We start from the raw sequence: 14,079 nt of genomic DNA on the forward strand, positions 1-14,079 counted from the left end.
ATTCAGCTGAAATTGTCCCAACAATCAAGTGCTATGTTAACACTTGACCCCCAGTTCCTGGCACAGCTAAAGACATTAGTGGTATTACAGGGAGGCTTGATGTTTTCTCATTGATCTGATGTCCCATAAGCCTCGGTATTTGTGGTGGGGCCTGTAATCCATCAGAGGCGCTCCTCGGTTCCCACCCCACACACCCAGAGGGACAAAACATGTTTCCTGTGGAGGTATATTGTACCTGCTGGCGGCTGCACTTATCTCATGTGATTAACCTCGATCACTTTAACGTGCATGGGAAAGAGCCAGAGATCACTGAAGCCTTAGGTCTTCTATAAACTCACTTTTTCCTAAGATAAAGAAACCAAAATGTGAATGAATTTGTCCTTTTCTAAGTTGTTATAATGGGTGTTTTTTTAGCTTTTAAGGAGAAAATGCTTGCTCTACAGAAAGAAAGGGGGTGGGATGTGTGGCGTTAGGCCATAATGTGGTTAAAATATCAAGCCTTTTCCTCCTTTGTGCTGAGCTGACAAGCTGGCTCTAACAGGGGTTAATTTGCCGTTCAAGGGTTAAACAAACGGGCATTAATAGTTTATTCCAGCTAAGACTCAAATGTGTTTTCTTTCGAGGGTCGAGAGATAGAATTCATACAAAAAAAAAAAAGAATTTAAAAACAACAAGGTTATTATTTCTGTTAACAGGCTTTCATGCGATGCGGCAGAGGCTTTTGCAATAAAGCAAACAGCTCCCAGAATGCCTTTTGGTTTGTCCCAATGAATTTGGGCTCTGGGTGCAGTAAGGTGAGGGCTAATAGGGATTAAGCAGGAGAAGTATGTGTCAGTTTCGATGCTTGTAATCTGGAGTGTTCTTTTTGGAGTTTCTGAGCAGGTATAAAACGCAGATTAAGAAGCATTACTGATAAGTGACAGCGGGGGCCTGGAGGTCTGTTTTCACGCAGGGTCCAACACTGACCTATTTGACATGAACTGCCGGGCGAAACAGCACGTTTAAAATCTCATCTGAAGGGAATGAATTCCGTGTTTTGAAGGACAAAAATAAAAAACTAAAAGGAGCTTGCTGGTGAAATGAAATAACAACAAAGACAGTGAGCAGGAGCTGAAAGAGGGCCCTGAGTCAGACGGATCTGTCAATAGCTCCACGCTCGATGTGGCATAAAGGGGCCTTCTGGTTGACTGCCTCTGTTAAGGCCGACCTAAGATGTCTGAACTTTGCTGACCTCATACACACTATTGCATTGTAGGCCGTGGCTTTAACCTCAACAGCTTGCATTGCCCACAGCGGCCCATTATAGAGCCAGTAATGATGTGGAGGATTCCCCAGCAGACTATTATTAATACAGTGATTCTCATCCGGCAGGAATAATGATACTGGATTAGAATCCCATCTGGATTACATCCATGATGGTTCTGTTATGGATGAGCTGTTGTCAGGAAATCAAAGTAATCAGCGGGACGAGATTTCATGTCCTGCATATTGCGGCTTTTAAAAAGGAGTATTTAGTTAGAACTAATGTTTAATAAACAACATTATCTAGTCAATAGTGGAAAAAATAAGCACTTAAGTAACGCACAGTTTGAGGTACTTTGTACTTAAACTCCACCACTTCATAAGGAAATATTTCTCATAGTTAATCATTTCTTTGCAGATTGATATTTTACATAAAAAACATTGTCTTATAAAATATGATGCCTTAATGCATCAATAATGATAATATAATAATTTAATATGATATATTATTCACTCCACATAGTGAGTGCTTTAAGTACTTTAAGTGCATTTTACTGACAAACCTTTTGCCCTTTTGTTGAAGTAAAATTATAAATGGAGGAATCGTGAGGGAGTATTTTTACATTGTGGTGTTGCCACTTTTATATAAAAGGATAAAAGTAAAAGTATCTACTTTCTTCTTCCATCACTACAAATAAAAGCCAAATAATTCTGCCACAGCAGGTAAAAAATGCCAAGATGAACATTTAGAAATCAAATTTATCTTCTCTGTTTGCTTTTACTTCCTTGTTTCTTTTTAAACCAAATGAATTAAAACTTTTACTGTATTTCTGCACTAGAAAAAGATATTATTCAGGAAAAGTAGAGGTTAAAGTTCCTCATTTCATCATATCTACCTTTTAAATGTGCAGTGCCATCACTAATTTAGAGATCTTGAACATGCCTCTGTGCAATGCTTCACAATGAGGGCAGACAGGGAAGGAAGTGTTGGGTTATTGTGGCATGAGCTCATCTTCTAGCTTTCTTCAAACTGACACAAAAACATGTCCGTCTGAATTATTGTTGGGTAAAGATTGTTGAGGAAAAGAAAACAGCATTTCCCATCATTCTGCATCTTATAAAAAATATCCAGACACCTCGCTTCAACTTCTCCGGCAGACTCATGCAGGCATCTGTGAAACAAGGCCCTCCACAGTTTCTGTATAGCCCGCAAAATACTTCCAGAGTAATAGGAAGTGAGGTCATTTGAAGCTGTTGTCTTTGATAAGATTTCTTTCTCTGCTATGTGTCCAAACAGTTGAGCAATAAGTATGAAATGACCCGATATGCTTCCGCTTCATACACTTTCACTGAAGCCAGATAGAAATACCAGAGTCAAATTACTGTGTGCTTAGAGAAGACAAAGGCTAAAAACACATTCACTCCAGACCCGTAACTGCATCAAAGACCAATTAAACAACCAGATATCGAATCATTTTTGGACTTATTTCCAACCATCTGAACACTAAATTAAAAAAGGATTCGACATAGCTTGAAATCACATGGAGAATCTTAAACCAGTGGTTACCAACCTCAGGGCTGGGACCCCTCAGAGGGGTCAGATGATAAAACTGAAAGGGTCATGGGAAAATAGAAAAAAAATATATATATTTTTTTTCTGTTATATGTACACAGCTTTTCTCTAATCTCTGTTTCTTCTTATTAAATATTGTATATCTTAAAAAATATTAAAATGAAAAACACTGTGGGAAGACAGCCACTCACAGACACGGACCACTTGTGACGACCGGTTGTAAACGGTTTCATGCTAAACTTAGAACAGTTTTGGGTATTTCACATGAGAGAGCGATTTATGTATTACTTTCTTGTGCTTTTTCTCAGTGGTTTGAAGTGGGCGGGGCTTGGTTTAGCAAAATAAGATGTCACATACCGTGCACCAATCAGGATTCAGAAACATTTGAATGAGAATATGATGACAGTCAGTTGGTTGTTTGGTCACTGTCAATAAAATCGGATAAATCCACACCCACATAGTCCTGATGGAGCACAAAAGTGTTAAATGCTCAATTAATAAGATCTAAAACATGCTTTTTTTAAAAACTCATTAGGTTATGAATATCTAATGTTATAGAGACACACTTAATATTTTGTTTTATAGGTGCTTTAAGGCATAAACCAAGAAAGATTGGAAACCTAAAATGTATTTAACAAAAGAAACCCTGTATTTATTTATCATTAAACTAAGCCAGCGTAAATTCTTATTTCAACTTTAGACAAAAAACAGCCTCAAAACAGCAAGAACAAACATCAGATTAGGATCAAATTGACCGTTTAAGCAGTTTGACACTTAAAATTTCCACAATATAATATTCTACTCACAAACCTTCTTATGAATTACAAATATGAGCTAGAACTACCCATTGTTACTGCATACTGCAGGCTGCACAGTGACAGAATGATAAATACTTAATAATGAGTTTTTGCATGTCTTCAACTTTATGTCAAGTCCTCTGATAATTTGGAAATTCATGTAGAAATGTCTGTGGAGGTGTTACACCCAACTCAGAGTATTAGGTTGATAGGCTATTACTCGCAAAGAGGCTTTAATAAAGTCAATTTAGTCTCACAATGGGAACAATTGTGAGCAATTCCTCTGAGAAAACAAACGGTTTGTTGTTCTCTGCCTCTCTTCGCTGATGGCTGGTCAGCTGTGCAGGGATTTCATACACAGACAGATTTCCTCTTTTATGGTCCTGTAACTATGTAATATTTTGTGCAGTTTTTAGCGTGATGGTTTTTTTTTTTTTAGAAAAAGAGAGTTGGATTCAATAAAGGTTGATCAACACGCAGCCTGGAATGTTCTGAGCATTTGTTCAAGGCTACTTACAGATGAAAGTAAGCTTTTCATAGTGTTTAAATCCTATTACAACTCCAAACGCAGTGGTGTTTTACTTCCCTGTTCACAGCCACGAAGCTGACTAAACATTTTCCACCTTCAGCATTAATTAACTCATAATAAGCTGGAACACACTGTCAGTCCATCTACGGACATTTAAGGTGGTGGTGGTGGTGGTGGTGGTGGTGGGGGCTCTTTCCACGAAAATAAAATAAATAAATGTATTCCTCATGGATAAGCTGGACTTGAGTGTTCATATTAGGCTTTAGAAAGATTTCTTAACCCTGGTGAAATGCCTCAGTCTCAGCCTGTTAATCAGTTTGAAAGTGAGACAGTATTTTGAGGCCTGTGGCAGGGCTACACTTCACTAAGCCTGCTGGAGGGGGAGGAATAACATGTTCCAAGCCCCAGAAGCAAGACAAGGTTGAAACTGTTGATGCCTGCAATTTATTTTGTGAACTATAATGTGTTTTGTTGTTGTTGTTGTTGGTTTTTTTATACTGGAGAATGTCTTTTCTCCACTCGTAAATGTGTTCTTGCTACATCATTTGGATGTTTGACACTAAAAGACTGTTTTCACGTTCATCTGGTGAAGAGGGAAAGTTTCTCTGTTCTCACCTGAAATCTCAGCTTTAGATGTATGAGCATAATTTGTGACATAACAACTAGTATGGAGCCAATCGTGGTCCAATATACGACGTACACATGTTTAACGTGGAAACTTGAAGCCTCAAGGAAACATACACACACAGAATGGACTTTTTAGTGAAGTATACATCTTGTGTCTTAGTGTTAATATTTACATATTCAGAGAGGGTTTTTTTTCAATGAGCAAAAAGGAGTATATATATATAATAAAAACAATTAACTAGGTAATTTAAGGAAAATCCATGTTAGACACAAATGATCAAATCTTTTTATATGAGATTTTGTCTTGAAACATGTCTTCAGGGATCTTTAAACAGTGTTTTTAATTTTTTTTAAAAAAGAAGCAAAATGTTGATATTAGACACAAAAGTGGATTTTAACCTTTAGATAAACTACTTAAAAATGTAAAATGTGAATAAAAACAAATCAAACAACTTTGCACCTGACATATAGAGTCAGTATAGCAGCTGGTAAATAAACACTATTATTTGTCAGCTGTATAAGAGTCCATCCATTACTCTTTCTCCAATATCAAAAGGTAAAAGCAGTTTCCTGCAGGCAGTTAATGTAACCTGTATATTAAAAACGACTCTTATTTAACATGATTAGTATTGTTCAGCTATTAATTATCCTCCAAATGATATAAATAACATTTGTAGTAGGCCTACATACCAAGCTCTTATTAAGTTTCAAGCTGTAGCTCCTTTAAACCATCTGTGTGTTTGTTTTTGTCAACTGAGCGGACGACATAAAGGATCGGCGGTGTTTTCTTGTTATCACCTACTTTTCGTGACATTTCCGTTTCGACCCTGCTCTCTATACGCCTAACAGACAGTCAACACAGTTTGAAGAAGCTTCCATGGCCAAAAAAAACTTCTAATAATAATAAATTATAATAAAGCTTATATCGCGACACATGCAAGTGCAGTTTTGTGCAAAAACTGGGATTTGAATTATTGTCTTGGCTTATAAATTGCAGAGAGTAAGCTGATTTCCAGTCAGTAGTAAATATAAAGTGTGCATGGACAGATGTAACCAATAGGCGGTACTGTGCCATTCTCCATGAAGCTTTCTCCATCTCCAGCCCTGAGGACAACACTGTCTCTGCTTTGGTTTGCTTCCTAGTTGACCTAAATACTGCATCTCTCGGTCCCTCAAGGCAGACGATCACACAGCCTACGAGAGAGGCTCCGAAGAACGAGACGGTCTAGAGGTTGTTGGGTTTTTTTTTTTTCCTGGAGTAATTCATCGTCCCTTCAACGAGACATTTCTGTCTGGATCTCTTACAGCTGAGGTTTCGGCTCTCTCTCTTGCTCTCATGGGCAGCGTCGGGATGGTTTACGCGGAGCAGAAGACACTCCTGGCTGGAATCAAGACACATTCCCGGGAATGATTTTATAAACATCCAAATCTGTTGGGTTTTTTGTTTGTTTGTTTTAAAAACAACGTGCCTGGAGGACGGCCAGAAAAAGTCGAAATGCTTGACGATAAAGCTCCGAGATCGAAGCTAGGTCCTCCGTCGAGAGGTTCGTCTTTTTACATTGAGAATTTACTGGGGACTACACACAGAGCAGCTTCAGCGGAGGAGCAGGCGGAGACCCCGAGCTTCAAAGTTACCGTCCACAGCCCGGTGATCTGCCCGGTGATCTGCCCGGGACTGGAAACAAAACGTGTGGGCGACAGTGAAGCGCTGAGCTGGAGCGGGACATCACCAAACACCGCGCACGGCACCTCGAGAAGTGAGTGAATCTGTCCATATCTGTAGAACAGAGTCTGCTCTCATTTGCCTGATAACGTGGTGTAAAAGGGTCGATTCAAATCCGGAAACAAGTAACAGTTACAGATTTAATAGGCTGGTACAATAAAACCCCTCAGTCCGTGCGTAAAAGTCCCGGACTCTGGTTTCTTCAATAGGCCACAAGTGGACATGACACATTTACTGTCCCTTCCTCCATGCGTAAAACTCCCCCAATTATCAGCCTAGTGCGAGCCAACAGTGTTTGGCATCCACACAACAATCTCACTAGTCTGCTGCTTCAAATAGCCCAGCAGTGGAGAGCTGATGCGTATTCATAATGTGTGTAAGGGACAGGGAGCAGGGTGGCGCACATATGGAGCAAACTGTGAGAGATGGCAGATATTGTCCTGCTGCTGGCTCGCTGTGAGCGAACTGAAGCATGAACCGTGTGCACGATTTATGTTGGGTATTTTTTTTTTTCCCACGTTCCTCGTAGGTCCGCCGTACAGGGACGGACACGCAGACTCCGTGCCGACGTGCGACCGGGATTCCCCAACTTCAACGGGGCGGGCGGAGGAGACCGATGAGCCGGAGGAGAAAGGGGACGATAGTCTGACGGATGACAGGGACGAGGACGACGCGCGCTCCTCCTGCTTCTCTCGAGACGACAGCTGTGATACAGGTGCGGCCAGAGTACACTGACACCTCCTGACGTTAAAACATACATAGTCCACCTTTTGCTCTGAGGCCTGCAAAAGAGGGCATTCAACACCACGCATGCGCTCTCCTCTTGAAAGTCTTTTATTCAATTGTTATTACTAAATGTATTACTTTTTAGTCTGGTGGTTTTTATTCTGATAAGCCAGCTGTCTTGACAGGGGGCTTCATCAAGGGCTGTATATATATTTAAGTTTTATATTAAGTTGCAGGGGTGTAGCTAAGAGTTCCTGAGGCTACTGGGAGAAACACTTGAGGCACCACACTGTATTTCATTGTTATTTTCTTGATAAGTTCCCCCATCAACCATGGACGTGCCATCATAAATGATCTACATTTAATATGCAGTTGAGTGAGACAAAGTTATTTGCAGGCTGAATCTGTTCTACACTTTTAAACCAACAGTTAAGCTACACTGTGCTTTGTAAGTTACCTGATACCTATGGCATATTGGCTGATAACAACAACAAAAAAGTGTTAAGTGTCTACAGCCCGTTAGTCCTGCTGCTATCTACAACTTTATTGCAGCCACCACCAAAATTTGATGTTAACATCAAAATATGTGTGTAATATATGTGTTTGTGTGATTGTGTGTGTGTGTGTGTGTGTGTGTGTGTGTGTGTGTGTGTGTGTGTGTGTGTAATGAAAACGAACTTAAATGAAAACAATATAGCATGAATTCTACTTATTAACATCTGCCAGGTTTGTTTTGATGCAGATGACCACCCACCTAGAGCAGAGGGCTCTGTCAGAGGTTTCTGCTTCTTAAAAGGAAGTTTTTGCTTGCCGCCGTCGCCAAGTGCTTGCTCATGGTGGGAACTGTTGGGTCTCTGTAAATTTAATTTATAAAAAGGAGTACGGTCTACATATATCTATATATCTATCTATATATATCTATATATATATAGATATATATATTAGATATTAGATATTAGATATTAGTTCAAGTCATTTTGAATAAAAGTACATTGATTTTCCAGGTATTTAGTTTCCTGGATTGGCCAGAAGATGTTCTCATCTGGTTGTTTTATCAATAAACTATTTCTCAATTGACTTTCTAGATACTTTAGTTTACACTTTATCACAATATATACCGATATCGCGATATAGCCATGACAGATTGTCACCCCATTAAAGCTACACTGTTAGCAGAGTTGCACTTTCAGTAAAATCTCTCCCTCTTCCTCCTCAGGTGACATGAAAATGGCACGAAAGAAGAAGACCCGCACCGTGTTCAGCCGGAGTCAGGTGTTCCAGCTCGAGTCCACCTTCGACCTGAAGCGCTACCTGAGCAGCTCGGAGCGAGCCGGGCTGGCCGCCTCGCTGCAGCTCACCGAGACCCAGGTGAAGATCTGGTTTCAGAACCGCAGGAACAAGTGGAAGAGGCAGATCGCTGCAGACATGGAGGCCAGCAGTGCCATCGTCCCCTACCCTGCCCAGAGGGTCGTCAGAGTTCCTGTGTTGTATCGCGATAGCGTCACCGGGCCCGTGACGCTCACCAGCCTGCCTCAAGTGTCGCAACCAGTGCTCGGTTTCTCCAGTCATATCAGCTATCCATTGACTTCCCACTTCACCCATCCGGTGTCATTCCTAACACCACAGATGACTGGACTGGTGTGACTTTAAGGACCAAGGATAACTGTGACTCTTTCGTGAAACCAATTAATCAAATAAAGATGCTGCAAAAAACATTTTAGTTCAGAGCCTGTCAAGTCAGACAATAACAGTCATCCTGTGTTTAACTGCTTCTTTTAGGGATTTTCTAGAAGGAACTTCAATAAATTAATCCAGATTCACATTAAAGGTGAATCACTCATCTCGTAGGCAATCATGGTCCTTCAACAGCTGCTTTAAAATCCTTTAAACAAGAAACTTTCACCCCTTTAGTAGCATTGTTTTTTATTTTGAACGTAAGTAATTTTGAGATTCAGTTTCACACCAGGTCACACAGGTTTCAAGTATAGCTCTATTTAGTCCTGATTTTTCACAGAAATTGTATGGATGATCCACACATATGGGATCAAATAAGGGTCAATACGATTTTGAGCTTGTGAAATGAAGCCTTTGTAAAACTGCACGAGAAGTTCAAGATTGAGGATGTGTAGGGGGAAAAATCTGTAGTAGATTTAGAATGAAGAATTAGTGCACAAATATTATCAACGCTCAACACAAAGAAAACATCTGAGTACAGATTCAAAGCAGGAAACTGTGAAAGTCAAACTGTCTGTTTTTAATCTGTACTCTGGTGGTTAGTTCAGCTTTTTTTTATCAGAGTAACCTCCCCACAGAACACACATATTATTACACACGCACGATTTCTCATGCAGTTTTCTCTTTATAAAGGCTGAAATACAACCTTTTCTCAACGTTACTTCATGAGCCCTGAACCTTTTTGACCCTTACGTGAGCTCATACATATATATAAGTTGGGGAATATGATGCACTGTATCCTTGGACCGGTCTACAAAATGTAGAAACTTGATCATTTATGCAAAAGGATTTTGTTGTTTGTGACTTTTAATCTTTTGATAGCTGTAAGCACGTAATTAGCAATATTCATTGACACAATTTTTTTATTTTTATTTAATGAGGATTTTAATACAGACTTTTGTACACTGATGTGTTCACGTGTGAATAAAATATATGCACAGACTGTGTTGTGGTTTCTTCCTTTGTCACATTGTCTGCATTCATTGCAAAGTAAGACATTTTGCTTTTAAATGGCTGATGAACATAGGCTAAATTAAGATATGTTCATGTACAAATATTGGATTAAAGCGACAATAAAGTTTAAAGTAGAACAGGCACAAGATTATATTTAAGCATTAGAGAGGCTGAAGACCTTTGCTGTGGAGGAAACTATGTTTTTAAGCTCATGTGGCCCCTGAACTCTTCCTTTAGGTCCTATAATTCTCAGGACCCCAGTAGTTAGATAGTTGTCATGTGAATGTGACATGCTTAAAAAAAATAAATAAATCAACAATATATCACTCTCTGACATCTCATGACCCACTTTGGATATCAACCACCCTCACAGTAATGCAGACTCCGACTCTGAAGTTCAAAAGGAGCTCGGTTTTAGGCGCATCAAGCGAGCAGGCATGAATTTTGATGACAGAAAAGAGTTTAAAGCAGCAATATGGCAGCCAGACGTAAATCTGCAACCCGCCCTCATCTGCCCCACAACCCTCACCAATCAAAAGCTGCTAAACCGCAGTCTTCCGGGTCGTTGAAGAACGTCGCACCGGCTCCTCTGGTCTGTGCGCTAGTTGCAGCCGAGGAGCAATGGTGCTCGGAGCGTCCGGAGGCGCGTCGGTGTTTCGGAAATATCGGAGGAGCAGATGAAATGCCGGGGAATATGAGCAAAGAGGACGCCCCGAGTCGGAGCGCTTCTTTGACGTTCACCATCGACAACATCCTCAACCTGAAGCAGCGGGACGACGGAGACCTGGACGGGTCAAAGGAGCAGAGGGACAGTGGATGTAAGAAGGATTTCCAAGCGCGGTGCGATGAAGTGTGGGACGTCCGGAGGAGGCACGGCAGCGGAGCAGAGGAGACAGGTAACTGGGAATTTACACAGAAAGTGTGCAGTAACAAAGTTTCTCTCCAGTGAGCTTTATTTACAATGACTAATACAGTTTTAGAAGGAGTAGACACATCTTGAGGCTGATAGGGCTGTTTAGAGGTAAACTGATGCGTAAATGTGGATCAAAAAACAACAAACTGATAATTTACTTCAATAGTTTTCACTAGCTGTGGAGCTGGCGGACCACTGGGTTATGTATTAACCAGATTACAGTAATTATTAGGCAGCTTCTTCGCATGTGTTTGCACGCAGAAAAAACAAACAAACAAGTGTGTAAGTTTGCCTTTACCGCTGCATCAAAGCACGTTGTGTCGCTTTGTTCACAGCGCAAACGAAGCCCAGAGTCCATCGTGCGGACCGCGGGGAAAACACACCGCCGCTGACCGCCGGCTCCTGTCCCGGGGCGCACAGCGCGCACACCGCCGAGGACGCGTCCGAGCAGCAGCAGCAGCAACAACAACAACAAGAGGCCAGCGCGGACACCAAAGCCATGGTCAAGAAGAAAACGCGCACCATCTTCTCCAAGAGACAGATATTTCAGCTGGAGGCCACTTTTGACATGAAGAGGTATCTGAGCAGCTCGGAGAGAGCGTGTCTCGCGAGCTCTCTGCAGCTCACCGAGACCCAGGTTAAAATCTGGTTTCAGAACCGGCGCAACAAGCTGAAGAGACAGCTATCCACGGACATGGAGGGACCGCTGGCCGCCGAGCACCTCTCGGACGCAGGAAAGAACGTACAATTACCGACTTTTTACAAAGACAGCAGCCTGCTGGGTGGATGTTTGTTACCCATGCCTTTCCCCGTCGTCTACCCGACTGCGAACGCCGCGCCTTACATCTACTTCTCCAACACTGGCAAATATTTTGGCCTGTTTGACGCAGACTGATGGTTTTCTGTTGGGGGGGACAGCAGTGTGTGTGGACAGTCGGATATACAGTCGGCCCTGTCTGTCACAGAGGCCTGTCACTTTTTATTTTTATTTTAAACTTTGATGTCAACATATCAACTAATCCAAGACATGCATGTGCCACTTTGTTGTCCTTTTTCAAATTTTTATTATTTTTATTATTATTATTATTATTATTATTATTATTATTAAATGCATAAAAAAATCCGATTATAATGTTTGTTATAAAAATGTGCATGCATTAAAAGTTCCTCTGGGCAGTTTTATTTCGCGCTGTAATGTCATCTGAATGAATGTACGTTAATGTTTCCTCTGGGAGTGATGCTGCAGAAACTTTGTCACCCCGAAATAATATTTGTTTTTGTTTTTTTCTTTCAACTCTTGTGTTGAACTTTAAAAAAAGGTTTCTGTGGAGCAACAGTTCAATAGTATTTATATGGCATTATGATTATGATTATTATTATTATTATACACTTTTATCGTTCGTTTCCACTTGACCTTTCATATGACAGACTGTTAAACTGTGAATACAGTTAGTATATCAAGACAATGATGAATTTTGCAATAAAAAGTGTAATATTTGCAATTTGCAAGTGTTTTCACTCAAATTGAATCAAAAAGACAAAAAAGACGTGCAAGTAAATTTCCACATTTGATTATTCATTGTGTTTCAATGTGTACTTTTTTTCTATGTGCATTTGGTTCCGCATAATAAATTAAAGAAAGTTAATGGTTAATAGTTTCCTATAACATAATGTTGACTGTTGTATGTGCAGAAAATGGACGGAGAGAAATGCGTTGTGAAACAATCCGGAAGCGCTGAAGTTAATTTCATATAAACACAGTTTGAATTAAGAATAATCGTTTACATTAACACAGTTCATTTCCTTGATTATTTATTTATTTTATTCATTTATTCATCCGCTTTAGCTTGCAAAGCCCCAGCCTGCCTACATAAACATAACTCACATCATCATCATCATCATCATCATCATCAGGTGCCTCTCTACTTCCAGTGAATTTCTCAATTGTTGTTAAATTTTCACTTTTCTACAAGTTGTTCAGTACAGTTCGTGCAGTTTCCTGTCTGATTCTTAGTTTGCACCAAAGATCCGTTTAAATCTGCGTTTTAAAGAGTTTTTAAACGTCAAATATTACATACTCAGGGGTTTGTGTATCATCTGATTGTTGGAACTGCGTTTAGATATTTAAGTATGTAAACTACTCTCAACCAAAGGCCCAATCTGAACACCATTGGCTTAAGTAAAGTTTAAGTGTAACTTTGTTAAGACTGATTTAGTGGGCTGAAGACAGCATTTCTATTCTGAAATTAATTGTAGGGTTACTAACTAAGATGACATTTTTTAAGCTGCAAAAGACCACTGCTGTCATAAAAAAATGTAAACAATGGACTTTAACTGAGAGGGTTATAAAATATTAGTTTCAAAATAAAATTCTTAAATAATATATAATCACACGCAGTAAACACAGATTGGATGGTTATAAAAATTTCAGTTATATCCATATTTATTTTATTTTTTTACCATTTTATTTTCAGCTAAAAACTATAAATAGTCTAATTTTCTGATTTGAGATGAACATCGATAAAGGCAGAAAAGGGATGTTTTTAGTGAGCTGCAGTTCAAACTGGGACAGAAAAGTAAAATGTCCAGAACCGTTGATTTATTATCACAATATAGTAAAAATGTAAAGAACCTCACATTACAACCTTTAAGGACATCTACTCCCCTACACCAACATGTAACACTAATGTATATTGATATTTGGCTCTACTTAAGATTATTTACTGACTAATTAAGTTATTTAGTGCATTAAAGAAAACAGGAAGAGAAAGAAACATGGCAGAAAATCTACATTTATATGTGGCAGTCACAAAAAGTTCCTATCAAGTCACTGCTTTAAGTGCGTAAACATAAGCACAAAAAGGATATTTAAAAAGTTTATCCTTTTAACTTTATACTGGAAAAGTCTTAACACATAATTACATAAAAGAGTGAAAAAGTGAAAAAATTCCAAAAGATATACTTTAGTTATCAGAGAGGTTGGGCTATAGGACAACTTAGGACATAAGTTTGGTTGACTGCTTGTAAATGTTAAAACAAAAAGTATAAAATCTTTGAGGCTCTTTGTGAGTCTATTACATTGTGGGAATTTACAATAAAGTTACAATTAGAAGTATAAGAAACAAATTAGATGGAAAAAACATTTCTTTATAAAAGGATAAAGCTACTACATAATTACACACTGAGCACTAATTGTTGATCAATTTACACACCATCCGCTTTGTGTCACATATCTACATTTTTACACCTCACAAGCAAATC

At 39.5% G+C, this 14,079-nt stretch overlaps 2 protein-coding genes across 2 annotated transcripts; both read left to right on the top strand.

Annotated features, from left to right (window-relative positions):
• The first annotated feature begins 5,772 nt into the window (after positions 1-5,772).
• Positions 5,773-9,894, top strand: LOC127379621 (homeobox protein HMX1-like). Its single transcript, XM_051429431.1, has 3 exons — positions 5,773-6,525; positions 7,021-7,206; positions 8,434-9,894. The coding sequence occupies exons 1-3, from the start codon at positions 6,264-6,266 to the stop codon at positions 8,859-8,861; spliced, it is 876 nt and encodes a 291-aa protein (XP_051285391.1). The 5' UTR covers positions 5,773-6,263; the 3' UTR covers positions 8,862-9,894.
• Positions 9,895-10,481: 587 nt separating this feature from the next.
• LOC127379622 (homeobox protein HMX2-like) lies at positions 10,482-12,471 on the top strand. The gene is made up of 2 exons (XM_051429432.1): positions 10,482-10,801; positions 11,154-12,471. Exons 1-2 carry the CDS (start codon positions 10,588-10,590, stop codon positions 11,711-11,713), a joined length of 774 nt encoding a protein of 257 aa, XP_051285392.1. The 5' UTR covers positions 10,482-10,587; the 3' UTR covers positions 11,714-12,471.
• Positions 12,472-14,079: the final 1,608 nt, after the last annotated feature.

Source organism: Dicentrarchus labrax, unplaced genomic scaffold, assembly GCF_905237075.1.
Source record: "Dicentrarchus labrax unplaced genomic scaffold, dlabrax2021, whole genome shotgun sequence".
Classification (NCBI taxonomy): Eukaryota; Metazoa; Chordata; class Actinopteri; family Moronidae; genus Dicentrarchus; species Dicentrarchus labrax.

What these genes read in the sequence shown, in the direction of transcription:
- LOC127379621 (XM_051429431.1), top strand. Translation starts at nt 6,264, where the DNA reads ATGCTTGACGATAAAGCTCCGAGATCGAAGCTAGGTCCTCCGTCGAGA. An exon ending in CGCGCACGGCACCTCGAGAA is followed by an intron (nt 6,526 to 7,020) that starts GTGAGTGAATCT and finishes CGTTCCTCGTAG; the next exon opens with GTCCGCCGTACAGGGACGGA. An exon ending in AGACGACAGCTGTGATACAG is followed by an intron (nt 7,207 to 8,433) that starts GTGCGGCCAGAG and finishes CTTCCTCCTCAG; the next exon opens with GTGACATGAAAATGGCACGA.
- LOC127379622 (XM_051429432.1), top strand. Translation starts at nt 10,588, where the DNA reads ATGCCGGGGAATATGAGCAAAGAGGACGCCCCGAGTCGGAGCGCTTCT. An exon ending in CAGCGGAGCAGAGGAGACAG is followed by an intron (nt 10,802 to 11,153) that starts GTAACTGGGAAT and finishes CTTTGTTCACAG; the next exon opens with CGCAAACGAAGCCCAGAGTC.